The sequence below is a fragment of the Mandrillus leucophaeus genome, unplaced genomic scaffold (genome assembly GCF_000951045.1).
Source record: "Mandrillus leucophaeus isolate KB7577 unplaced genomic scaffold, Mleu.le_1.0 Scaffold6, whole genome shotgun sequence".
Lineage (NCBI taxonomy): Eukaryota > Metazoa > Chordata > Mammalia > Primates > Cercopithecidae > Mandrillus > Mandrillus leucophaeus.
In genome coordinates, this window is record NW_012106474.1 from 5,503,601 (window position 1) to 5,528,957 (window position 25,357).

The 25,357-nt window shown below is 39.4% G+C and overlaps 1 protein-coding gene and 1 pseudogene across 2 annotated transcripts; both read left to right on the top strand.

The window, feature by feature from the left end:
• Window positions 1–2,468: 2,468 nt before the first annotated feature.
• LOC105553568 lies at window positions 2,469–4,895 on the top strand (annotated as a pseudogene).
• Window positions 4,896–11,022: 6,127 nt separating this feature from the next.
• Window positions 11,023–17,492, top strand: MPC1 (mitochondrial pyruvate carrier 1). Of its 2 annotated transcripts, none has more exons than XR_001008164.1 (4): window positions 11,023–13,643; window positions 15,484–15,580; window positions 16,269–16,401; window positions 16,920–17,492. XR_001008164.1 is itself a non-coding variant. In XM_011999630.1 (4 exons), exons 2-4 carry the CDS (start codon window positions 15,538–15,540, stop codon window positions 16,942–16,944), a joined length of 201 nt encoding a protein of 66 aa, XP_011855020.1. In that variant the 5' UTR covers window positions 11,023–15,406; window positions 15,484–15,537; the 3' UTR covers window positions 16,945–17,454. The 2 variants fall into 2 exon arrangements, 1 of the variants encoding a protein (XP_011855020.1); XM_011999630.1 differs by having other exon boundaries at window positions 11,023–15,406; window positions 16,920–17,454.
• The last annotated feature ends 7,865 nt before the right edge of the window (window positions 17,493–25,357 follow it).

Sequence of the window (25,357 nt, forward strand, 5' to 3'; positions counted from 1 at the left end):
TGTGCCACCAAGCCCGGCTAATTTTGTATTTTTAGTAGAAACGGGGTTTTTCCATGTTGGTCAGGCTGGTCTCAAACTCCCGACCTCAGGTGATCCGCCCACCTCGGCCTCCCAAAGTGCTGGGGTTAACAGGTGTGAGCCACCATGCCCGGCCCTAACAGTTTTATTACATAGGAAGAATTTGTTAAATATATTTTCAAGGAAGAGAGCTCTGCTTTTCTAAGTATTATATTTTCTTCTACTAGATGGGTTTCCAAGAGCCAGGCTTTTCAAAAGGATACTTCAGTGTATCATCTAACCTTCTTTTCTAAAATTAATTTTATGTAGCTTTAAATTTTTGTACTTTCTCCAGTATTTAATTCAATTACACTTTGACTAAATAAGGAAAAGAAGAGAATTGCATTACTCAGAACAGTGTTGCCTGGTAGAGCACCAGACTAGGATTCAGAAGAATGACTCATAGTCCAGGATCCCCAGCAAGTTGATCCCAGCAGACTTTATTTGCCCATCAAATGGGTTTAATGATAATGCTCTTTTTGGGTTATCAAGAAAATTAAATTGGATAAGGGATGTGAAAATACTAGGAAACTCCAAATCACTCTACATTTTATTATATCCTTCTGTTTTTGTAAGCAAAAACACTTTGTAAAGTTTATATTTATTTAGAAAGTTAAAATCTTGTGTGAGCTATAAAGCTCTATGATCTTGAACTGAAATTATTTTTGAAAGGTGAACACGTGATGTGAAACATTCAGCTGACCTGTTTTCCCTGCCATTCTTGGCAGCAGTGGGAATTCATGCTAGGTCTGCCAAACAGTGATTGAGGGCCAGTTTGAGGTCAGGTATCAAAACTCTGACCAGCTTTTTATTTTAGTGTTTCCTCCCCTAGAAAGAGAAACCTTTCTTCCTAGAACATATCAGAGGAAAGTACTTCCTATTTGTTCTTCCAAGCTTTTTGCTTACAACCCGGCTTTTCTTTAGCAAAGGAGAATAAAATATAAAGCAGAAAACATATTTATATCTCTCTTCTTCTAATCAGAAACAAGGTTCTATCCCTTCCTCTTTTTACTTCATCAGTTGCCTGTTGTACATACTTTGCATGCTCTGCGTTCTTTTTGTAGCCTTCTGAAGGGGTCTAGAGGTTTTCTCAACTAAAGCTGTTCTAGAATTTTAAAAATTAATTGAATTTTTCAGCATAAATTTAAAATCATATTTTACACAGATTATAAATTTTATTTCAATCATGTTTTATGAATCAAATTGAACATTCTTACTAAACTGAATTTCCAAGTGTATTTATTTATTTAGAGACAGGGTGTTACTCTGTTACCCAGGCTGGAGTGCAATGGCATGATCATAGCTCACTGTAACCACCCACTCCTGGGCTTAAGTGAGCCTCCTGCCTCAGTCTCTCAAGTAGCTAGGGCTACAGGTGTGCACAATCATACCTGGTTAGTTTTTTGTTTTTTTGTAGAGATGGGACCTTGCTATGTTGACCAGGCTGTTCTTGAACTCCCAGCCTCAAGCAGTCCTCCCATCTTGGCCCAAAGCTCTGGGATTATAGGCATGAACCACTATGCCCAACCCATCCACATGTATTTTAAATGATGATTTTTGTTTTTTTTTTTTTAACTGAAAGAGTTTATGAAACCGGCTCTCACTTAGGACACCTAAGAACCAAAGGCAAATGTGTGGACTTTGACTGGGCCTGGTGTGAAAAAACAGCTGGAAAAGGCATTACTGGGATAACAGAACACTTAAATAGGATCTCAGTATTAAATAATATTAAATAATTATTGGAAATTGTTAGTTGTGATAATAGTACTGTTAAACCTAGGTGATGAGTCTGAATGATGGATTTGAAGCCCAACTCTTGCTTTCCAGCTTTGTGAGCTTGGGCAAATTGTTTAGCTTTTGTGCTTTGGTAGCTGTTTAATGACATAGTATAGCACTTGACAAAAGTAAGTGTTGAATTTATTTTTTATTGTAACTAATATTGCATGTTTAATCCCCAGGATTTGTGGTACTCTCTTTTTGGTACTTTCTTCTATCTATTCTTACTTACCTTGATTAGTATCTTGAACCAAGAACTTCCTGGGTCTCTATTCCAATACCTTTTTCTTAAGAAACGATTCCCTCATCTTTCTTATTGACAGAATAAAGAAAGAGAGCTTTTCTTTGCTTTTCCTCTTCTCTCATTCTCCTTCCTGGATTTCTGGTTAAGAAGAATAAATTAGAATAAGCAAAAAAGTTTTGAGGTAGGACATATGTTTTAATGATTAACTCAATCAAGGTCTATGCAGCTTTATTCTAGAGACTGATTCCTTTTCTCAAGTTCTGTATATTACAGTAAAGGTGAATGGATACCCCCCCCCCACACACATATGTATTTGTATATGTGTGCAGAGGATGTTTTCTTAAGAAGAAACTAGATCATAGAGTGCTTTAAAATCAGTTAATCATTTAGCATGCTTATGAATCTGGTTAGTGGGATGTTTGCATTGAATATTCTCAAGTTAATGAGGTATTCTAAATTAATTTTAATTTCTGAGTCTCCAGGAAAGCTTTCAGAATTTATACTTACTACCCAGGTGAGAAGTTGCAGTAGAGTAAAAGGGAATCTTTCCCAAACTTGTGGAATTTTAGAGTCGGAACGGGCCTTAGAAATTCCAGTGCTTCATTTGCCCCATGAGAAGGCTGATATCTGAACCAAACAGATAACTTCAGAACCTCTGGATACCAAACTTATGAAGCTAAAACAGAAATGTCAACTTGGGATTTAAAGGAAAATAATAATGCGTAGAAACAGGTTTGAAAAGAAGGTTTTAGATATTTTTGTGCTCCATGTTTTCCTGCATATGTCTCCCTTTTCTCTGCCAAACTGCTTTTCCACCTGGTCCTTGGACTCTTTGAGCACTTCCCTGCCATATAATTGACTTTCAGAAATTGAATGAAGCTGTAAATGTCGAAGCAGGACTGGCCATAAGAGTCTCTTAATATCTGGATAGTCCAGTCACAAAGGTCTTTACTGTCATTCAGCTGACTTTTGGCTTGCTAAATATAGCTGAATATCACAAATTCTAATTGTTAAAACCCTCCTTCATTTTAATTTGAACTAGAAAACTAGACAAAATTTGGTAAGAATAAATTTCAGCAAACTGTAGAATTATGATCTAGAATATCTCAAAATGTTATCCCATTTTACTTTGAATAATGTTAGAAATATACTATGCTAGGCTGTCAGTTGGATCCTTTTAGTACTACATAAGTAAGTTATAAATTACCTAAATTCCTCTCAGTACTTTCAGAGAAAGCTAACATTACCATAATTTTGGAAAAATTAGAGACCGACCTAAAAGCAGGTCCTCTGTTCCTTTTCAAATCTCCTCCTCGTTCAGCCTGCCTGCCTCCACTTCTGCCTCCACCATATCCATCAGGGTGACCCGGCAGCCCTACAGGATGTTCACCTCTGGCCCCCGGCCCTTCAGCAATTGCTCCTACATGAACAGGCCCAGGGCCTGCATCAGCTCCTTGATTGTCTCCCGAGTGGGCAGCAGCAGCAGCTTCCAGGGTGGCCTGGGCGCTGGCATGGGTCTGGCTGGAGGCTGTGGCGGGGCCAGGAGTAGGGGAGGCATCACAGTCGTCACAGTTAACCAGAACCTGCTGAGCCACCTTAAGCTGGAAGTGGACCCCAACATTCAGGCCATGTGCACCCAGAAGAAGGAGCAGATTGAGACCCTCAACAACAACTTTGCCTCCTTCTTCGACAAGGTGCAGTTCATGAAGCAGCAGAACAAGATGCTGGGAACCAAGTGGAGCCTCCTGCAGCAGCAGAAGACGGCTCAGAGCAACATGGACAACATGTTCGAGAGTGACTTCAACAGCCTTCTGTGGCAGCTGGACACTCTGGGCCAGGAGAAGCTGGAGGCGGAGCTTGGCAACACGCAGGAGATGATAGAGAACTTCAAGAACAAGTACAAAAATGAGATCAATAACCGTACAGAGCTGGAGAATGAATTTGTTCTCATCAAGAAGGATGTGGATGAAGCTTATGTGAACAAGGTAGAGCTGGAGTCTCACCTGGAAGGGCTGACTGATGAGATCAACTTCCTTAGGCAGCTTTGTGAAGAGGAGATCCGGGAGCTGCAGTCCCAGATCTTGGACACATCAGTGGTGCTGTCCTTGGACAACAGCTGCTCCCTGGACATGGTCAGCATCATTGCTGAGGTCAAGGCCCGGTATGAGGAGACTGCCAACCGGAGCTGGGCCAAGGCTGAGAACATGTACCAGATCAAGTATGAGAAGCTGCAGACGCTGGCCTGGAATCATGGGATGACCTGTGTTGTACAAAGACTGAGATCTCCAAGATGAACTGGAACATCAGCTGGCTCCAGGCTGAGATTGAGGGCCTTAAAGGCCAGAGGGCTTCCCTGGAGGCCACCATCTCAGATGCCAAGCCGCACTGGGAGTTGACCATTAAGGATGCCAATGCCAAGTTTTCTGAGCTGGAGGCTGCCCTACAGCAGACCAAGAAGGACATGGTGTGGCCTCTGCATGAGTACCAGGAGCTGATGAATGTCAAGCTTGCCCTGGACATCAAGATTGTCACCTACAGGAAGCTCTGGAGGGTGAGGAGAGCTGGCTGGAGTCTGGGATGCAGAACATGAGTATCCATATGAAGACCACCAGTGGCTATGCAGACGAGCTGAGCTCGGCCTACAGGAACTTAACAAGCCCTGGCCTCACCTATGGCCTGGGCTCCAGCTTTGGTTCTGGCAGGGGCTGGAGCCAGCTCCTTCAGCTGTACCAGCTCCTTCAGGGCTGTGGCTGTGAAGAAGATCAAGACCCGTGATGGGAAGCTGGTGTTCAAATCCTCTGATGTCCTGCCCAAGTGAAGGGCCACAGCAGCCCCACCCAGTCTACCCACCCTGGGGCTGCCCCAGAGCCTGTTGGAGAGGCTGCTGTGCAGGGCTGCACAGGGAACAGGAGACCCACCTGTTTCAGTCCCTTTTCACACTGCTTATAAAGACATACCCAAGACTTGGAAGAAAAAGAGGTTTAATGGACTTACAGTTACACAAGGCTGGGGAGTCCTTACAATCCACCACACCCAGCGAAAAATTTTAAAAAATAATTATAACTGGCCAAAGGTCTGGAGTTGGAGACCAGCCTGGCCAACATGGTGAAACCCCATCTCTACTGAAAATATAAAAATTAGCTGGCCGTGGTGGCACATGCCTGTAATCCCAGCTACTTGGGAGGCTGAGGCAGGAGAATTGCTTGAGCCTGGGAGATGGAGATTGCAGTGAGCCAAGATCGTGCCACTGCACTCCAGCATGGCCAACAGAGCGAGACTGTCTCAAAAAATAATAATAATAATAATTGTTATTTTTGGAAAGAAGGGAAAATGGCATCATACAAAATGCTCATTTAAAACCATAAAAGGCAGAAAAAGAATGGAAGGCAAAAAAAGAACAAAGAACAAGGACAACAAATAGAAAACAGTAACAAATATGATAAATAGTAATAAAACTATATCAATACTTTGAATATCAGTAGACTAAAAGTACCAATTAAAAGACATATTGTACGAGTGGATCAAAAAATAAGACTGAATATACATTGTCTACAAGAAACCCACTTTAAGTGTAAATACACATCTAGATTAAATAGAGATAGTTGTACCATGTTAGCATTAATCAAGAAAAGGCATTGGTAGCTATAGATGGAGCATAGTTCAGAGCAAGGAAAATTACCAGGGATAAAGAGAGACATTACATATGATAATGGGATAAATTCTCCAAAAAGACATATTCAATGGTTAATTTTAGGTGTCAGCTTTACTGGGTTAACAGATACCCAGCTAGATGGTAAAACATTATTTCTGGGCATGTTTATGCAGGTGTTTCTGGAAGAGATTGGCATTTGAATCAGTAGACTGAGTAAAGATGTGCCCTCACCCATGTAAGTGGGCATCATTCAATCTGTTGAGGGCCCTAGTAACAGAAAGGTAGAGAACAGACAATTTGCTTTCTCCTCTGGAGCTTGGACATCCATTTTCTTCTGCCATCAGACATCAGAACACTAGGTTATTGGGCTTTTGAACTCTAGGATTTACACCAGTGGCCCTTCAGGTTCTCAGGGCCTTTAGCCTCGGACTGAGTTACACCATTGGCTCCCCTAGTTCACAGGCCTTTGGATTCAGACTGAGTTACAGTGCTGGCTTTACTGATTCTCCAGCTTATGAGACTTATTACTTCTATAACAGCATAAGCCAATTTCCATTAACAATTATACATATATACACATGTACATGTATATGTATCTATAGCTATACATCTTCTACATCTTCTATTAGTTCTGTCTCTGTGGAGAGCCCTAATACAGGTAACAATCTTTAATGTGTATGCACCATTAGAGCATTAAAACACATGAGGCAAAAACTGATAGAATTGCAAGAAAAAATGATGAATCCACTAATATAATTGGAGATTTCACCCCTCCATCATAAATAGACCCAGCGGGCAGAAAATCAGTACGGACATAATTTAACTCAACAAAACAATGAATCAACAGCTGGATATGATGAACCTCAGTAGACTGCTACATGTAACAGCAGCAGAATACACATTCTTCTCAAGCTCACATGGAACACTCACCAAGATAAATTATATTCTGGAGAATAGAACACATCTTTACCAATTTAAAAGACTAGAAATCATATGGTGTGTGCTTTGGAATCAAACTAGAAGTCACTAACAGAAAGATAGCTGGAAAATCCCCGATACTTGGAGATTAAACAGCACACTTCTAAATAACTCTGGATCAAAGAAGAAATGTCAAGATAAATTTTTTAATATTTTGAACTAAATAAAAGTGCAAACACAACTTATCAGAATTTGTGGGATACAGTTAAAGCAGTGGTTAGAGAGAAATTATAGCATTGGATGCATATGTTAGAAAACAAGAAGGTTCTAAAATCAATAATCTAAGCCTCCACCTTACAAAACTAAAAAATAAAAAACAAAAAAACAAAAAAAGCAAATTAGAATGAAAATAAGCAGAAGAAAGGAAATACAGTAGCTCTCCACCCACCTTATCCACAGTTTGCTTTCTGCAGTTTCAGTTGCTTGTGGCCAACTAAGGTCTGAAAATACTAAGTGGAAAGTTCCAGGAACAACCAATTCATAAATTGTAAATTTTGTGTCATTCTGAGTAGCGTGATGAAATCTCATGCCATCCCACTTTGTCCTTCTTGAAACATGAACCATTCCTTCGTCCACCATCTGTATGCTGTAGATGCTACCTACTTGTTAGTCACTTAGTCATGCCACCTAGTCACTTAGCCATCTCATTTGTCAGATTGTCGTGGTATTGCAGTGCTTCTGTTCAAGTAACCCTTATTTTATTTAATGATGGCCCCAAAGTACAAGACTAGTGATGTACAAGACTACTTTGAATATGCCAAAGAGAAGCCATAAAGTACATTTTTTAAGTGAATAGGTGAAAGTTAAAGTCCCAGCACGTTATTCTGTGGATATCAACACACAGATTTTGGAGTTTAAATGGACAGGGCAGTAAACCTGAAAACAGCCAACACAGTGTTGGAGGAGAAGAACAAAGTTGGAGGACTGACATTACCTAACTTTAAAACTTACTGTAGAGCCCCAGTACTCCAGACAGTGTGGTATGGGCAAAGGAATAGACAGATCAATCAATGGAACAAAATGAAATGCCCAGAAGTAGACCTACATAAACAAAATCAACTAAATTTTGACAAAGGAGCAAAGGCAAAACAATGTAGCAAAGACAGTCTTTTCAACAAATAGTGCTGGAACAACTGGACATGCAATTGCAAAAAAAATAAGAAGAAACGAATGTAGACACAGACCTTATACTATTTACAAAAATTCACTCAAAAAGAATCACAGACCTAAATGTACATCACAAACTATAAAACTCCTAGCAGATAATTTAGGAGAAAATCTAAATTACTTTGGGTTTGATGACCAGTTTTTCTGATACAAGATCAAAGGCATGATCCCAGAAATAATTGATAAGCTGGACTTCGTAAAAATTAAAAAGTTTTGCTCTGTGAAAGATGCTGTCAAGAGAATGAAAAGATAGGAGAAAATATGTGCAGAGGACATAACTGATAAAGGACTTTTCCAAAATATACAAAGAACTTAATGATAAGGCCAGGTGTGGTGGCTCACGCCTGTAATCCCAGCACATTGGGAGGCCAAGGCAGGCAGGTCACTTGAGGTCAAGGGTTTGAGACCAGCCTAGCCAACATGGTGAAACCTCTACCTAATTCTCTACTAAAATACAGAAATTAGCCAGGTGTGGTGACGGATGCCTGTAATCCCAGCTACTTGGGAGGCTGAGGCAGGAGAATCACTTGAACCTGGGAGGTGGAGATTGCAGTCAGCCAAGATCATGCCACTGCACTCCATCCTGGGCAACAAAGCAAGACTCCCTCTCAAAACAAGCCAGCAAAAACCACAAAAACAAAACTCAATAATAAGAAAGGAGCTCAATTAAAAATGGGCTGAAGTCCTAAACAGATACCTCACCGTGTTCAGATGGCAAATAAGCATATGAAAATATGCTCTGCCAAAAGATTGGACACCACTGTTCTACATCATATGTCATCAGGGAAATGCAAATTAAAACGAGATACCACTAAATATCTATCAGAAAGGCCAAAAGGCAGAACGCTGACTAAAGCAAATGCTGATGAGGATGTGAATCAACAGGAACTCTCATTCATTGCTGGTAGGAATGCAAAATCATACAGCCACTTTGGAAAACAGTTTGGCAGTTTCTTACATACTCCTTGGTATTTACCCCTAGGAGCTGAACACTTAGGTCCACACAAAAACCTGCATGTGGATTTTTATAGAGGTTTTATTCATAATTGCCGAAACTTGGAAGCAAACAAGATGTCCTTTGGCAGGTGAATGGCAAAATAAATTGTGGTACATCCAGACAATGGAATATTATTCAGCACTAAAACATGAGCTATGAAACCACGAAAAGACATGAGGGAAACTTAAATACATATTACTGCATGAAAGAAACCAGTCTGAAAAGGCTGCATACTACCTGATTCCAACTACATGACGTTCTGGAAAAGGCAAAATTACAGAGACAGTCGAAAGATCAGTGGTTGTGAGGGTTTAGGTGGAGCACAGAGGACTTTTAGAGAGTGAAACTACTGTAAGACACTGTAATGATGGATGCATGGTATTATATGTTCGAACCCACAGGATGTACAGCACTAACAGTGAACCCTAATGTAGATATGGACTTTGGGTAACAATCCTGTGTCAATGTAAGTTTCGTGATTATGATAAATACACCATGGCGGCAGATGTAGATAATGGGAGAGTGCGTGCATGTTTTGGGACTGGGTGTATATGGGAGGTACTTGGGTTCAATTTTACTGTGAACCTAAAACTTCTCTGAAAAATAAAGTTTATTTTTTTAAAAAACGGAATACTTAATTTTTAACTGGAAATACAGTTTCTCCTCCATGAGAATTGAAAATCATAAGTGAACCCAAGAAAATCTATGAGTTTTGTGTTTGTTTGCTTTTTTACTGAAAATAAAGGCAGCATACCAAATAAAGAGAAAATCAAGAATATTTTCTAAATGGTTTTGCATTACTGTCCCCAAATTGCAGTTTATATGTGGCTTATAAATTTATCTTTTTTTTTGAAACAGGTAATAATACATATTTGGAAGCATTTTTTTTTCTAATTTGGTTCTGCACAAATATGCTTTTCAGATATTTTGATTGAGTCATTGATTCATGCCTTCTAGAAAGTCCTGATTTAGAATTGAGGGATGATGAGTTGTAGTGTTTTGTATTTAACAGACATATTTAAACTGACTTTCCTCTCAGATTTACAGTAATTAATGTGATTATATTCACGTAGGACTTTTGAATTGAGCAGGGTATGAAGGCAGAAGGTAATTCTCCTTTATTCTCATACATTTGTAATCTATACTAAGGTCTTCTGTTGTAAAATAGGGTATAATTGAGCTGTTGTATGATTTAAGGAGAGAGTCCTAAAGGAAAAACTAAGTTATGTCCAAGTTGAAACTTTACATTGTAAGTACTACATCCTTTAAAATATTTTTATAGGGAAGAAATGTGCCCTTGGTTATTCATAGTTATCTAAAGGGCCAGTGTTCAGATACTGACAAAGGTATTTTAAGGAGAGCAATGCTGTAGGTGACCGTTCTAGCTAGATTGTGCTGTCTGATCCAGTAAGGTTATCAATCTCTCTGCTATAAAGCATTGTGGTCAGTTTGCACTTGGTGTGAAATATAATTTGGATAATTACATTTGTATATATAATTATATATGAATGATATACATTTCATAATATAACCTATCTGAAGCACATAGTAGGACCCTCTCATCTGCAGTTTCGCCTTCTGTAGTTTCAGCCACTCAAGGCCAGTTGTGGTCCAAGAAAATATTACAATATTTTGAAAGAGAAAGCGACCACATTCTCAAAATTTTTATATCAGTTTATTGTTGTAATTGTTGTTTTATTATTAGTAATTGTTGTCAATCTCTTACTCTGCCTAATTTATAAATTAAACATTATCATAGGTATGTATGTATAGGAGAAAGACATAGTATATATAGGGTTCCATATTATCCATGGTTTCAGGCATCCACTGGAGGTCTTAGAATGCATCCTCTGCGGATAAGGGGGACTACTGTATTATTGGCACCATCAACGATTATTTTCATGTTACAAATTATAATCTCTGCTCTCTAAAACAAAACAACTAGTAGAATTCTTTGGACTTGCGTGTGTTTATAAAGGATTTTATTTCATTTTTCCCCCTGCTGTACTGCTCAATTTTATTATTTTATTTCAATAACTCCTTCAGTAGCTCAACTTTGAGATTTTGCCCTAAGAGAAGAGCTCAGGTATATCCGGGCAAGAGAAATTGCTATTTCAGAAATAACAGTAACTCAATATAAGTTTTTGGTGTATTTTTAAGTTTAACATTCTGGAAAACAGCACTGACATTTTTACTATTCATTCATTCATTCAACAGGTATTTTTAAAATTCTAATTTAAATGCCAGGCACTACTTTAAGTAGTCCAGTAGTAACAAAAAATACATTCCTCCAGGGGTTCACATTCTGATGCAATGTGTTAGTAAGCAGAAGGGAAAGTTTCATTGTTAATAGAATTCTGCAGCAGTATGCGTCTCTCCAACTTGGCACTTTTAAGGAAATATTTCCTCGAAAGCTGTGCTGTCCAGTTTGAGAGCCACTAGCCACAGGTGGCTACTGAGCACTTGAAATGTGACTAGTTCAAGCTGAGATGTGCTGTAAGTGTAAAATACACACTAGAGTTCAAAGAATTGTAAGAAAAAGCATGTAAAAGTTCTAATGAATAGTTTTTATTGGTTATATTTTGAAATTAAAATGTTTTTTTGCATACATGTGGATTAAGTAAACTATTAATACAAGTAATTTCTGTGGTTTCTTTTTACTTTTCTACTTTTCTTTTTTTTTTTCTTTTTTTTTCCAGACGAGGTCTTGCTCTGTTGCCCAGGCTGAAATACAGTGGTGTGATCATACCTCACTGCAGACTTGAACTCCTGGGCTCAAACAATCCTCTGGAGGCACAAACCATCCATGCCCAGCTAATTTTTAAAATATATTTGCGTATAGATGGGGTCTCACTATGTTGCCCAGATTAATAGTGAACTCCTGGCCTCAAGTAATCCTCCTGCCTTAGCCTCCCAAAGTGCTGGGATTACAGGCATAAGCCACTGTGCATGGCCTTCTTTTTACTTTTTTTAATGTGGCTTCTAGAAGTTTTAAATTACATATGTGGCTTGTATTTGTGCCTTGCATTATATTTCTACTGGATAGTTCTGCTCTAAGGATTGCACTTACTTTCCATAAAATTAAGATCTAATTTCATTAAGTCAACGTTCTTATTAGAAATGATATTACTTGATCTTTTAAAAATAATGAAAGAATGTACTCTGTTAACATTGTAGTCCTGTTACTGAAATTTGAATACAGGTGTGAGGTTGCAGTAACCTAATAAGACCAAAATCATTTGATTTTTTTTTTTTCCCCATGTCTCTCCTGTCTGAACTTCGGTGACTCTTCACAAAATAGTACGGTAAGAAAATTATTTCCATCCATTTCAGGCTTTTGCAGACTTTCTGCATTAACAGAGTTATGGACAACAGACTTAGTGTCCTTTGCTTGTGAGAGCCTCTCTAGGTCGCCATGGCTGGCAGGTTGCGAAGGGTGCCTACTGCACCCTGGCCTGTCCTAGGGAGCCTAGACATGAGCTCTGTGAGAGCCATGCTCCTGGGGCTGCTCCCTACTCCTGTTTTCAGAAACAAGCATATAATTACTTCATTGATAACAGTCACAGTGGAGCCTGGCAACGATGAAAGGAAACAGAGAAAGAAAAAGAGAAAGCAGGAAAAGAAAGGTGGGATGATTTTTTCCTGTAGGGTAGAGTTCATTTCCATGGCTTGATTTCACGCAGGAAGTGGTGGTGTGCAATTCTATTGGAACTTTCTTTTCAGCACAATTAAGAATTATAATGAAGTAAAATGTTTAATCCAACATATGTTAATTTCTTTTTGAATTTTAATAAAGTTCCTTATTTTTCTCAAAATTGCTGAATATCTGACAGAGCATAAATCAATCATATTCTAAAAAAGGGAAGAGAGAACTAGAATCATGTACTAGATAGAAAAGATGCATTATAAACTTTCTAAGGTTAGATATTTTAGCAAACTAGTGTTAAAATTGTCTTTACCTTTTGTGTTCTTCTTAATATATTTTCAGTATAGCTCAACATTTACAGCCATAAGTGTATGTATAGTTCTTAACTTGCAGAACTCTGTTTCCTATAACCTAACACTCATCACACTTAAACTTTTTATTTTAGTTTTTTATTTTTATTTTTTGAGAAGGAGTCTTGCTCTGTTGCCCAGGCTAGAGTGCAGTGGTACGATCTTGGCTGCAACCTCTGCCTCACGGGTTCAAGTGATTCTCCTGTCTCAGCCTCCCAAGTAGCTGGGATTACAGGTGTGAGTTACCACACCCAGCTAATTTTTGTATTTTTAGTAGAGATGGGGTTTCACCATATTGGTCAGGCTGGTCTCGAACTCTTGACCTCATGATGCGCCTGCCTCAGCCTTCCAAAGTACTGGGATTACAGGTGTGAGCCACCACGCCCAGCCCACACTTAAACTTTTAATACCGTCACTTAGCCAGGAATCTCCCAGGGCTACTTTAGGTTTAGATTTATTCCATTGTCCATTTCTGCTTTACCCTCACCTATGAAAGAAGACACATTCACAACTGGTGGTAGAGAAACTGGTTTATATGCCCCTCTTAGAATAACTCTTCAGGCTTTGTCACAGCCCTGGGTTCATGCATGATAAAGTAGACAGCAACACCACCATATAGTGCAGAGGAATGGAAAGAGAGTAAACGGAAAAGGAGATGAAAATAGACCAAGTGGAGAAAGGCCTGGTCAAAACAAGAAGAAAAGATAGATCACTATGGAATAATAGAGAGGTGAAAAATGAAGTGACACCAAATAACAGGACAGGTAGGAAAAGAAGTAGGTAAGGGAGAGATAGATACTCTCCCTTAAAAGAGTCTGGGGAATAAGGAAAAAAGAAAACTGGCCATATCTCATCTAAATATAAGAAATTAAAGGTCATTGTTAATAGAATTCTGCAGGAGTGCACTTCTCTCCAACTCGTCATCTTGTCATTTTTTTTTTTTTTTGGACAGAGTCTCACTCTGTTGCCCAGGCTGGAGTGCAGTGGTGCAATCTCGGCTCACTGCAACCTCTACCTCCCAGGTTCAAGCAATTCTCTGCCTCAGGCTCCCAAGTAGCTGGGATTACAGGCACCTGCCACAACACCCAGCTAATTTTTGTATTTTTAGTAGACACAGGGCTTTATCATGTTGGCCAGGCTAGTCTTGAACTCCTGACCTCATGATCCACCCGCCTTGGCCTCCCAAAGTGCTGGGATTACAGGTGTGAGCCACTGCATCCAACCCAACTTGTCATTTTCAAAGAAATATTTCCTCTAAAGTCGTGCTGTCCAATTTGCAAGCCACTAGCCACCTCATCTAAATGTAAGAAATTAAGTGAAAGTTGCAATAGTGAGTATCTTAGATAATATCTAGTCTGAACGCAAGAGGACTAATTAGCCAGCCCAGAATCTCAAGATTCTTTAAACCAATTGTGCCTAATTTACAGAGTTTATAACTCACATGTTAAACCCTGAAATACTTATCGTGATGGCTATATGGGAACTTTGACCTTTTATAGTTATTTCAATGACCTTGTGGCTTACATGTTAAGTAACCATTTTAAAATACTCTATTATGCCAAATCTAATTCCCATTTATTTTTCCTATATTTCCCTTGGTTTACCACTTTTTAGGGAATTTTTGTATTTTAACCCCTCGTCAATAATAGAAGCAAAGTCTAGAAACGTATTTAACAGTCTGAATTTAACCTAAACATTATGATAGGCAGAAGTCAAGCAAAGACTGTTTTTACTCTTTCGTGTTGGGATAACTAAAAGGGGTGTTTAGCCAACAAGATGTGGTTTCTTTCAGGTTTGGAAATATTATTTCCAAATTCTAAATTAATGAAACAATTTTTCATTTAATGAACAAAAGCCACAAACCTTGTTTTATTTCAGCCTCTAAAATTGATTGTGGCTGCTGTCAAACACAGACAACTTCACTTTGGTATCCTTGAATGAGTATAGTTGTAGAATGCAAAACTATTGGTTCATTTCTTTAATATTAATGTAAGTTTTTGCTATTATGTCAAAAGTACTTTCCAATCTTAATTTCTTAGCGTCTGGGGTCCTGGGTATTGATTTCCAAGTTCTTTTAACTTAGAATAGCTCATATGAGCTGAAAAACAATTTATTCTCTTATTAAGCTTCTTTCTTCAGAAAAGTACCCAATTTACGGTCTGCATTTTAAGAATTATTAACAAATATCCTAATGAAAATTTGGGAAAAGGAGTGTGGATAGATTTAAACATAAAAATTATAGAGAATAGTTCTAACAGGGTTTGAATTATAGCAACAATGAATTGTGTAAGAAGTTAATCTTATTTTTAAATTTTCTAAATGGGACAATCAGAGACGACTTGGTTGTAGTGTGGAAACCAGCAGGGACCTTGGGAAGCTGCCAAACCCTTTCTAGCTCTGGGCTCACCTGTAAGAACTGCTGATTCCTATGGGAACACTTGGACAATCCAATACCTGAATGTTAACCATCAATTAACTCAGTAAACCTGCAAAATGGAAACGAAGATTTGTTTTCACGAGTTTCACATGATTATTTAAAGTAAGGAAAATTTCAGCTGTTTATAGTTCTGTCTTAACTTTTTCCTCTCTCCATTCTTTTCCTCTCATTTTTTGTAGCACTTCTGGGGCCCGGTAGCCAACTGGGGTCTTCCCATTGCTGCCATCAATGACATGAAAAAGTCTCCAGAGATTATCAGTGGGCGGATGACATTTGGTAAGAATGCAGATTTCGATAATTGGGAGGACTTTCAACATAGTAGAGTGCCTGCTTGCATTTCAAGATTGTAGCACCAGATGTTACAGTCACTATTAGAAAGTCACATACAGAATGTGATGGCATGGAAGAGTGTTACTTCTCCATGTGAGTAAGAAACAAGATTAATTAGAAATATTTATCTAGGAAGTAGTAACATCTTATTTGCCTTTCAGATTTGGCACAACCAACTGAAGAATGTGTCATCTTAATCATTCTAATAGTCACTCTAATGATTTATATTGTGAACTTTTTGGGGAGAAAGTGTTATTAAACTTACTTGAAACCCTGATATTTGAACATAAAACTGTTGTGGAGGGAATAAATAATTATTTCCAATAATGAATGGATTATAAGCAACTCTAGAAGATAAAAGAAAAAGTGGCTAGAATGAATTTCAGCCTACTCTTGCTCTGAAATATGTTCCTTAAATGTTTAAATAATTAACAAAAATGCATAGCAGTACAGTAAAATTTTTTATGAGTTTCCTATTCATACAGGCATTTAAGTAACAACTTTTATCTGTCAAAGGCTTTTGCAGAAGAGGTTCTTTTTTGATCAAGGCAATGGAACTGTTCATCTCTGTGGTCCTATCAACTCTCTCAGTTTTCTAAGTTATTGATTATCTTTGCTCTGCTATTTTTGGCAGCCCTCTGTTGCTATTCTTTGACATTCATGAGATTTGCCTACAAGGTACAGCCTCGGAACTGGCTTCTGTTTGCATGCCACGCAACAAATGAAGTAGCCCAGCTCATCCAGGGAGGACGGCTTATCAAATACGAGTAAGCAGATTTCAATTTAGCTATTTTCTTTTCAGGAATTTGAGGAATTGGGGTGAATGAAACTAAACTCTCGTCTGAGGGAGTACTTGGGGACTGGAGTGTGTATAGATGTGCTTTAGCAGTTGGGGAAACCACTTAATAAAACATGCAAGTTAACATGAAGTAGGATACAGGCTGAGCATCCCAAATCCAGAAATCTGAAATGCTCCAAAATATGAAACTTTTGGAGTGCCAACATGACACTCAAAAGAAGTGCTCATTGGAGCATTTCAGATTTTGGATTTTCAGTTTAGGGATCTCAACTGGTATAATCCAGTTATTCCAAAATCTGAAAAAATCTGAAACATGTCTGGGCCTAAGCATTTCAGATGAGGGATACCCAGCCTATATTACTGTTTTTTAAGCTGGAAGTTGAAATAAATGTTATGTAAAAGTGTCTTTTTAAAGCCATCCAAAGCCCTTGCGATTGGCATTGAAATTTTGTTTCTCATTGAATTTTTCTTTTTGTTTCTTTCCAGGATGACTAAAAAGGCATCTGCATAACAATGGAAAATGAAGAACAAGGTCTTGAAGGGACAGCATTGCCAGCTGCTGCTGAGTCACAGATTTCATTATAAATAGCCTCACTAAGGAAAATACACTGAATGCTATTTTTACTAACCATTCTATTTTTATAGACATAGCTGAGAGTCTCTAAACCAACTCTCTGCTGCCTTACAAGTATGAAATATTTTACTTCTTTCCATAAAGAGTAGCTCAAAATATGCAATTAATTTAATAATTTCTGACGATGGTTTTTTCTGCAGTAATATGTATATTATCTATTAGAATTTACTTAATGAAAAACTGAAGAGAACAAAATTTGTAACTACCAGCACTTAAGTACTCCTAATTCTTGACATTGTCTTTAATGACCACAAGACAACCAACAGCTGGCCATGTACCTAAAATCTTGTCCCCACTGTTTAGAAACGTTATCTGTGTATTTCCATGCAGTGTGTATATTGAGATGCTGTAACTTAATGGCAATAAATGATTTAAATATTTGTTAAATGAGTATGATTAAATATCTTGTTGCATTCCGTAGGAAACTGCAGAACAGTATATATGAAAAGACAATTATAGGTGAAAATGGAACTCCTTGAAAACTATGAAGATGGCTGGAGGAAATGCAGAGCTGGAAGGCCAGTGTTTTCTGGAAAGCATCGACAGTCCAGCTACGCAGAATGCGTTCCTTCTCTTATGGGCAAGTGTTATTAATAGAAATGCCCCTCAGTCACTGAGACTCAGGCCAGTCACGTGAGTGTTCTGGGCTTCTCTTTCTCCATCTGTAAAAGGTTGCACAGGTGATTCCTGTGGTGATCTAAGAATTGTGCTGCTTTCCCGAGAAAGCTGTTGAGACCGCAGTCCCACAGGAATGGGCTGATCCTGTGGTCCAGCACAACATTAGGTGCTCGGATGGAGGAATCAACTTTCAGGGGAGGGATGGAGCCATTAACTAGGAGCTGCTCCAGAGAAGTCTGACCAAATGACTGAAAATATCCTAAGAGCATAGTCCTGACTTCTTATTTCACATTATACAGTTAACTTAGGGTTTAAAAAAAAATCCAACTTGAATCTGATTACAGTTTCCCATTCTCTATGTGGTGGCAGATGAGGGCAGCAGGGAAGCCCATGCTGAGCAGAGGGGAAGTCTGTGAGGTGCAGTCTCCCTCAAGGGTCCATATTCTGTCACCTTTTTTTCTTTTCTTTTTTTTTTTTTTTTTGAGACAGGGTCTCGCTCTGTGGCCCAGGCTGGAGTGCAGTGGTGCAATCACAGCTCACCGCAACCTCCACCTCCTGGGTTCAAGTGATTCTTCTGCCTCAGCCTCCCAAGTAGCTGGGATTACAGGCATGCGCCACCACACCCGACTAATTTTTGTATTTTTAGTAGAGGCAGAGTTTTGCCATGTTGGCCAGGATGGTCCCGAACTCCTCGCCTCAAGTGATCTGCCTGCCTCCCAAAGTGCCGGGATTACAGGCGTGAGCCACTGCACCTGGCTTCATTTTCTGTCACTTTTATTTTCTTTTTAGGGTGCTATACAGTTCACAAAGCATTGTCATATGTGTTCTATCTGGGCCTCTCACAGCACTGTGGAGCAAGCTGGGCATTTATAGACAAGGGGACAGGTTGTGAAGCTGTGAAACACCTATATTTGGCAAGGCCAGGGCACACACCTGTCTGGGGACGCTGCTCCTGCCACACTGCAGCTGGGACCACGTCAGGACAGACTCTACAGGAACCTGGCCACACCACAGCTCCAACAGGCTCAGCTTCCACAGTTAAGTACAGCTGAGCGTGGTGAAAAAAACTAGCATGAAGAGCTATTGGTTAAATTAAGTTAAAACCACTTGTTCTACTTTATCATACAAGTAATAATACTTGCGAGACATTCTAACTCCACAGAGACACAGGGCGTAAAGTGCAGCAGCTGAAGCCCTCATAGGTCTCCTTCACCCTTGGCCTATCCCTGTGGAGTCAGCCACTGTCAAGGATTTTTGGCTTGAGGTCTTTCTCTTCCTTTCATCACGTTGGAAAAACTCCCAACCTGCTAGGCTTTAGTGCTGGGTAAGAAGCAAGGGGATTTTCCCACCTCCATTTCAGAGATTGGCCAGCTCCCTGAAGGCATGCCCTTGTCGGTCAGCCCCGGTGGAAGCTTGCAGAGCACCAGGGACCAGGAGCAGATACTGCAGGGGATTCGAGCAGGAACAGGCCCTGATAGAAACCAAGGCAACAGTTTGGTTCCGTGGACTTTTCTGGTACTCCCGAGGAGAGAATATGGAGAGACAGAGGCCAGTAAGGTCATTCCTGCTGGCCAAAACCTGCGTCCGAGCTGAGGCAATCCTGCGAGTGTGCAAATGCAGTCAAAGCAGGCACAGGTGCAGGAGTGGTGCGGAGTCTGCTCCCTCAGGGCCGCAGCTTCTGACTGGGCCTGAGAGGGAGTGACGAAGGACTCACTGGGGAAAGGACTGAACGACACTTGGCCAGCTTACAGGTCACTGGAAGCTTTTAACTGTCGCACTTCCTCTTTCCGCACAGAGCCCTGAGCGCTTGCAAAGATGAAGGCAAGAATGCAAAAGGCACCTGAGTAGAAGCAGTAGGAAAGGATGTGAGACTTTTTCTGCTGTCAGAATTTGATTCCTAATTTCACATAGCATTGAGACCAGTCATGATAAACTACATTCCGGAACAAGAGTTTTTGGGTCTTTTTGCATTGTTTTGTTTGAGATGGAGTCTTGCTGTGTTGCCCAGGCTGGAGTGTAGTGTCACCATCTTGGCTCGCTGCAACCTCTACCTCCCAGGTTCAAGTAATTCTCCTGCCTCAGCCTCCTGAGTAGCTGGGATTACAGGTGCACACCACCAAGCCCAGCTAATTTTTGTATTTTTATTTAGTAGAGACAGGTTTTCACCATGGTGTCCAGGCTTGTCTCGAAGTCCCGACCTTGTGATCTGCCCGCCTCGGCCTCCCAAAGTGCTGGGCTTACAGGCATGAACCACTGCACCCAGCCCAGAACAACAGCTTTTAATGGTTCTTGGTTGCTTTAAGTTTACCATATCCAATGTCTTTTGTTAGCAAAAAGCGCACTCAGAACACCTCGGAATTCAGCTTATAAGCAAAAGCCTTATCAAAAGGAGACTGACCTGTTATTTAAATTGTTTTTCTCTGGACTTTGGAGGTGGAAGACTTCCCAGGCAAGGCTAATTCCTAGGCCCTGGGCAAGCTCTTGCTGCTCTTTCATCCTGGGAATTTCCTGAGCTTGTCTTCCAGAGACAGGTGAAATACATTGTCACATTTGGTAAATGTTTGGTTTGTACTATGAGAGCAGTATGCATGATAATGTTTCATCTTAAAGACTGGAAATCCGATCTGGTCTCTTTAGTATAATTTCAGAAATCATTGCCTTAGGATTTTGATGTGTATTAGTGGAGAACACTGCTGGCAATGGAAATGCATTAACCATTAGAGAGTCAGCATTTAAAGTAATCATAGGTGATAAGTAAAATGTGAAAACTCAAAGATTGGGTTGATGCAGAACTTGATTACTTTAAAAGCCCAGCAATATATATTCAGAATTTAAACTGCCATATAACATTCTTTCTCAAAATAACTCTCAAGAACTCAAAATGCTTTTCATTTAAATGACAAAATATAAAGAAAGGAGACTCAAATGAGTCCTGACTCACTTCCAAGATGAAGTTCATACTAGTTGTGAACAGTAAGTGGCATGTTGGTTTCAGCTCCAGAGGCAGTGCTTTTCTTTGTTACAATAAATTCAAGGGGCAGAGGTAACAATTGGGAAATTCTTCCTGCACGAGCAAACATTCTCAACCTAGACAGTGGGAATCCTGGCACCGGGCAGCGTGACTGCAGGCTGCATGCTCAGTGAGAGTGGCCCATGTGTGGGGGTGATGGAGAAATCAACGGCCTCTTGTTTCATAATTCTCCTCTGACTGCACTTGGCTTACTATGACATGACATAGCTCAGTTTTGTCAGCTCTCTTCCCCCACTCCACACAGCAATGGTGAATTTCCGCCATTCCGAACTCCAAGTTGGGTTCAGTTACTCTTTTGTGTTTTTACACTTTTGGATTGGATTTCTCAGATGTTTTCTTAGATTAATTTGTATGGAGAATTTACAAGCCTTAACAAGGAAGCACAGGTTGTTGCAACACCTGAGGATACTCTGAAATTGCATCAGATTACTGAGAAGACACTAGATGGACTAAAAAATAATCATTTCTCCTCTAAGGTCTGGAAGAGAAGTGCACTCTAGACCGCATTTAGACAGCAAAGACTGAGCTGGCTCTGCCTGCAGCCCTGGCAGGTCAGTGTCCCCTGGGAATGTGGAGAGAGCAGAGGCTGCAGATGTCTGTGGAGAGGAGCCACCCCCAGTGAGAAAATTGCAGTCCTCCTGATCTTCCCTCAGACAGCTGCTGAGAACTGACCTAAACTGGGCTGGTCACATAGGACTCCCAGGGTTTTGCTGTTATTTTGTTTTTGGTGGATATAACAGAAATCATAAAAAAGTTGGTGAGGATTAGCTACTCCTTGACAACTTTATTATGAAAGTCACAGGTCAAAATCTGCCTTCCTTACAGACATGCGTTTAGCAAATGTTCATTAGCTAGTACCTTAGCAGGAAGCACGACACCTTGCTGTTCTCCTATGTTCCTGGTGAATCACAGCTCTTCTTCCATTCAGGCTCTCTGAATGAGTCACCCATCTGAGGCAGATAGGACAGTATTTCAGCCAAGACATAATTCCCACCTAAATTAATAATCCCATGGGGTAGCTTAATGGTGGTTTCCTACATTTAGTTATTAGATCACCTTCTATAGAGTAGACTCCATTAACTAAGTCTGTTCACTTATACACAAACATGGGTCCTAATGAAAAGGCAGGATAAATGTTCAGTTCTTTCCTTCTCTACCCAATTTTAAATATAAAGAATTGGTGTGATTCATCACATAAACAGAATGAAGAAAACCATATGATCATCCAATAGATGAAGAAAAAGCATTTGATAAAATCCAGTATTCCTTCATGATAAAAACCCTCAACAAACTAGACATCAAAGAAACATACCTCAGAATAATAAAAGCCACATATGACAGACCCATAGCCAACATCATAGTAAATGAGGAAGAGCTGAAAGCATTTCCCCTAAAAACTGTAAACTTTAAAGATGCCCACTCTTCCCACTCCTATTCAACATAGTACTGCAGGTCCTAATCAGAGCAGTTAGGAAAGAGAAAGAAAGAAATGACACCCAAATTGGAAAAAAGGAAGTCAAATTATCTCCGTTTGCTGATGACATGATCTTATACCTAGAAATCTCTAAAGACTCCTCCAAAAGATTCCTAGATTTGATAAATGACTTTGGTAAAGTTGCAGGATACAAAACCAACATGAAAAGATCAGTAGCATTTCCATACACCTATAACATTCAAGCTGAGAACAAAATCAAGAATGCAATCCCATTTACAATAGCCACACACATATACAAAATACCTAGGAATCCACTGAATCAAGGAGGTGAAAGATCTCTATAAGGAGAACTACAAAACACTGACGAAAGAAATTATAGATGAAACAAACAAATGGATAAACATCCCATGCTTGTAGCTGGAAGATAAATATAGTTAAAATGACCATACTGCCCAAAGCAAGATACAGATTCAATGCAATTCCTACCAAATTACCGACATCATTTTTCACAGAATTAGAAAAAAAAAATCTTAGAATTCATATGGAGCCAAAAGAGAGTCTGAATAGCCAAAGCAATCTTAAGCAAAGAGAACAAAGCTAGAGGCATCATACTACCTGACTTCAAACTATACTACAACGCTATAGTAACCAAAACAGCATGGTACTGGCACAAAAATAGACACATAAATCAATGGAACAAAATAGAGCACCCAGAAATAAAGCATCATACCTACAGCCAGCTGATCTTCAACAAAGTCAACAAAAATATACACTAGGGAAAGGACACCCTATTTAATAAATGGTGCTGGAAAACTTGAGAGCCATATGCAGAAGAATGAAACCAGACCCAAAGCTCTCACCATATACAAAACTTAAGACGAGTTAAAGACTTAAATGTAAGACCAGAAACTATAAAAAATCCTAGAAGAAAACCTAGGAAAAACTCTTCTGGACATTGGCCTAGGCAAAGAAGTTATCAGAAGACTTCAAAAGCAAATGCAACTAACCAAAAATAGACATATGGGACTTAAATAATGTAAGAAGCATCTGTACAGCAAAATAAATAGGCAGCAGAGTAAACAGACAATGGGAAAAGGACACGAACAGACATTTTTCAAAAGAAGATACACAAGTGGTCAGAAAACGTGAAAAAATGTTCAACATCACTGATGAGAGAAATGCAAAGTAAAACCCCAATGAGATACCATCTCACACCAGTCAGAATAGCTATTATTAAAAAGTCACAAAACAACAGATGTTGGCGAGAATGCAGAGAAAAGAGGACACTTAAACACTGTTGGTGGGAATGTAAATTAGCACAACATTCATAAAAACAGGATAGAAATTGCTCAAGAACTAAAAATAGAGAAACCATTCAATCCAGCAATCCCATTACTAGGTATCTACCCAAGGGAAAAGAAATCATTAAAAAGACACCTGCTCTCATATGTTTATCACAGCATTATTTGCAATAACAAAGTCATGGAATCAACCTAAGTGTCCATCAACAGTTGATTGGATTCAGAAAATATAGTATATGTGACCCATGGAATACTATGCAGCCATGAAAAAAAAAAAGAATGAAATCATGTCTTTTGCAGCAACATGGATAGAGCTGGAGGCCACTGTCATAATTAAAATGACTCCAAAACAGAAAATCAAATACCACATGTTCTCACTTCTATGTGGGAGCTAAATAATGGGTACACATGAACATACTGACACTGGGAACTCCATTTATAAAATCTGATGACTTTATCCTGCCACCTTGTGAAGAAGGTGCCTGCTTCCCTTTTGCCTTCTGCCATGATTGTAAGTTTCTTGAGGCCTCTGCAGCTATGCAGAACTGAGTCAATTAAACCTCTTTCCTTTATAAATTACCCAGTCTCAGGTAGTATCTTCATAGCAGTGTGAGAACTGACTAATACATTCACTGAAAGCCCAGACTTCACTACTACCCAAAATATCCAAGTCACAAAACCGCACTTGTACCTCCTGAATCTATAAAAAATTAAAAGTTAAAAAGTAAGGAATTGGTGTAATAGCTATTTCAGTAGTGATAAATTATTTTGAATGTTTTCTGTTTTGAGCATGATAACAGACTTCTGAATTTTCATAGATTCAATGGGCCTATATCAACTATGATACTATTCTCTTTGGCTCAAAGGTCCTACCTTTGGCCACTGGGAGCCCCTTAATGGTGTCCTTTTGATACAATCCCATCAATCTGAAAGCTTTCATGTTTGCTGGTACAAGATTCTCCTGCTCACCCTGTCCTTTCCTTGTCCCCAACATGAAAGGAGGAGACATTTCTCCAAGGAGCTCTGGCTGCGTTTATGAGGAGTGGTGTTTGTAGCCAAAAGGTGGACTCTTGGCACCCTTATGCTGCTAGGGGGACATTGCTGCTAGGGGGACATTGCTTTTTGGCCATTTCAGTGGTCAGTGCTAGAAAGGTGTCTTTTTTAAAATCACGAGTTCATATTGATATTTACACTTCAACTCTAGTATTGTATTTCTACTTAATTAACTTGATTTTATAATTGAATCTCTTTTCTCTTATACTGAATAGCATTATTTCTAATCACATAAACATTGTCTACTTACTTGCTTTAACAATATAAAGTAATTTCACAATAACAATACCATTATTAACACAAACAGTGAAACTACTGAATACAATTTCAAGATTTTCTTTACAATTTTGTCTTTAGAATCTGTCCTAAGCATGTGTGGTTTAAGTTATAATAGTTCTAAATTCACTTGAAATTACCTTTTACTGTGTGTTATGTAAGCACCTATCCAGCGTAGACTTTAATGCAATTGTTAGTTTTTATTTTCAGTGTAAAGTTTCTGCATTCTAGCAGCTGCTAGTTCTTAGAAGGCTAGTCCTGTTAGCTATAGGAGGTGGGAGGTCAGTCTACCATGAACTTCAAGACCATCTACCATCAGAGCAATTGGGTCTAAATGCTTCCATTCTTCATTATTTAGTCTGTCTACACCAATAAATAAATCAATTTCTGCCTTTTCCTTTTTCACTCTTTTTTTTTTTTTTTTTTCGAGACAAGGTCTTGCTCTGTGGCCCAGGCTGGAGCGAAGTGGCACAAACACAGCTTACTGCAGCCTCAACCTCCTGGGCTCAAGAATGTTCCCATCTCAGCCTCCCAAATCACTGGGACTACAGATGCATGCCATCACGCCCAGCTCAT

Coding starts and splice junctions, on each gene's coding strand:
- MPC1 (XM_011999630.1), top strand. CDS start 15,538: ATGAAAAAGTCTCCAGAGATTATCAGTGGGCGGATGACATTTG. Junction 15,581..16,268: donor CAGTGGGCGGATGACATTTG/GTAAGAATGCAG, acceptor TATTTTTGGCAG/CCCTCTGTTGCTATTCTTTG. Junction 16,402..16,919: donor GGACGGCTTATCAAATACGA/GTAAGCAGATTT, acceptor GTTTCTTTCCAG/GATGACTAAAAAGGCATCTG.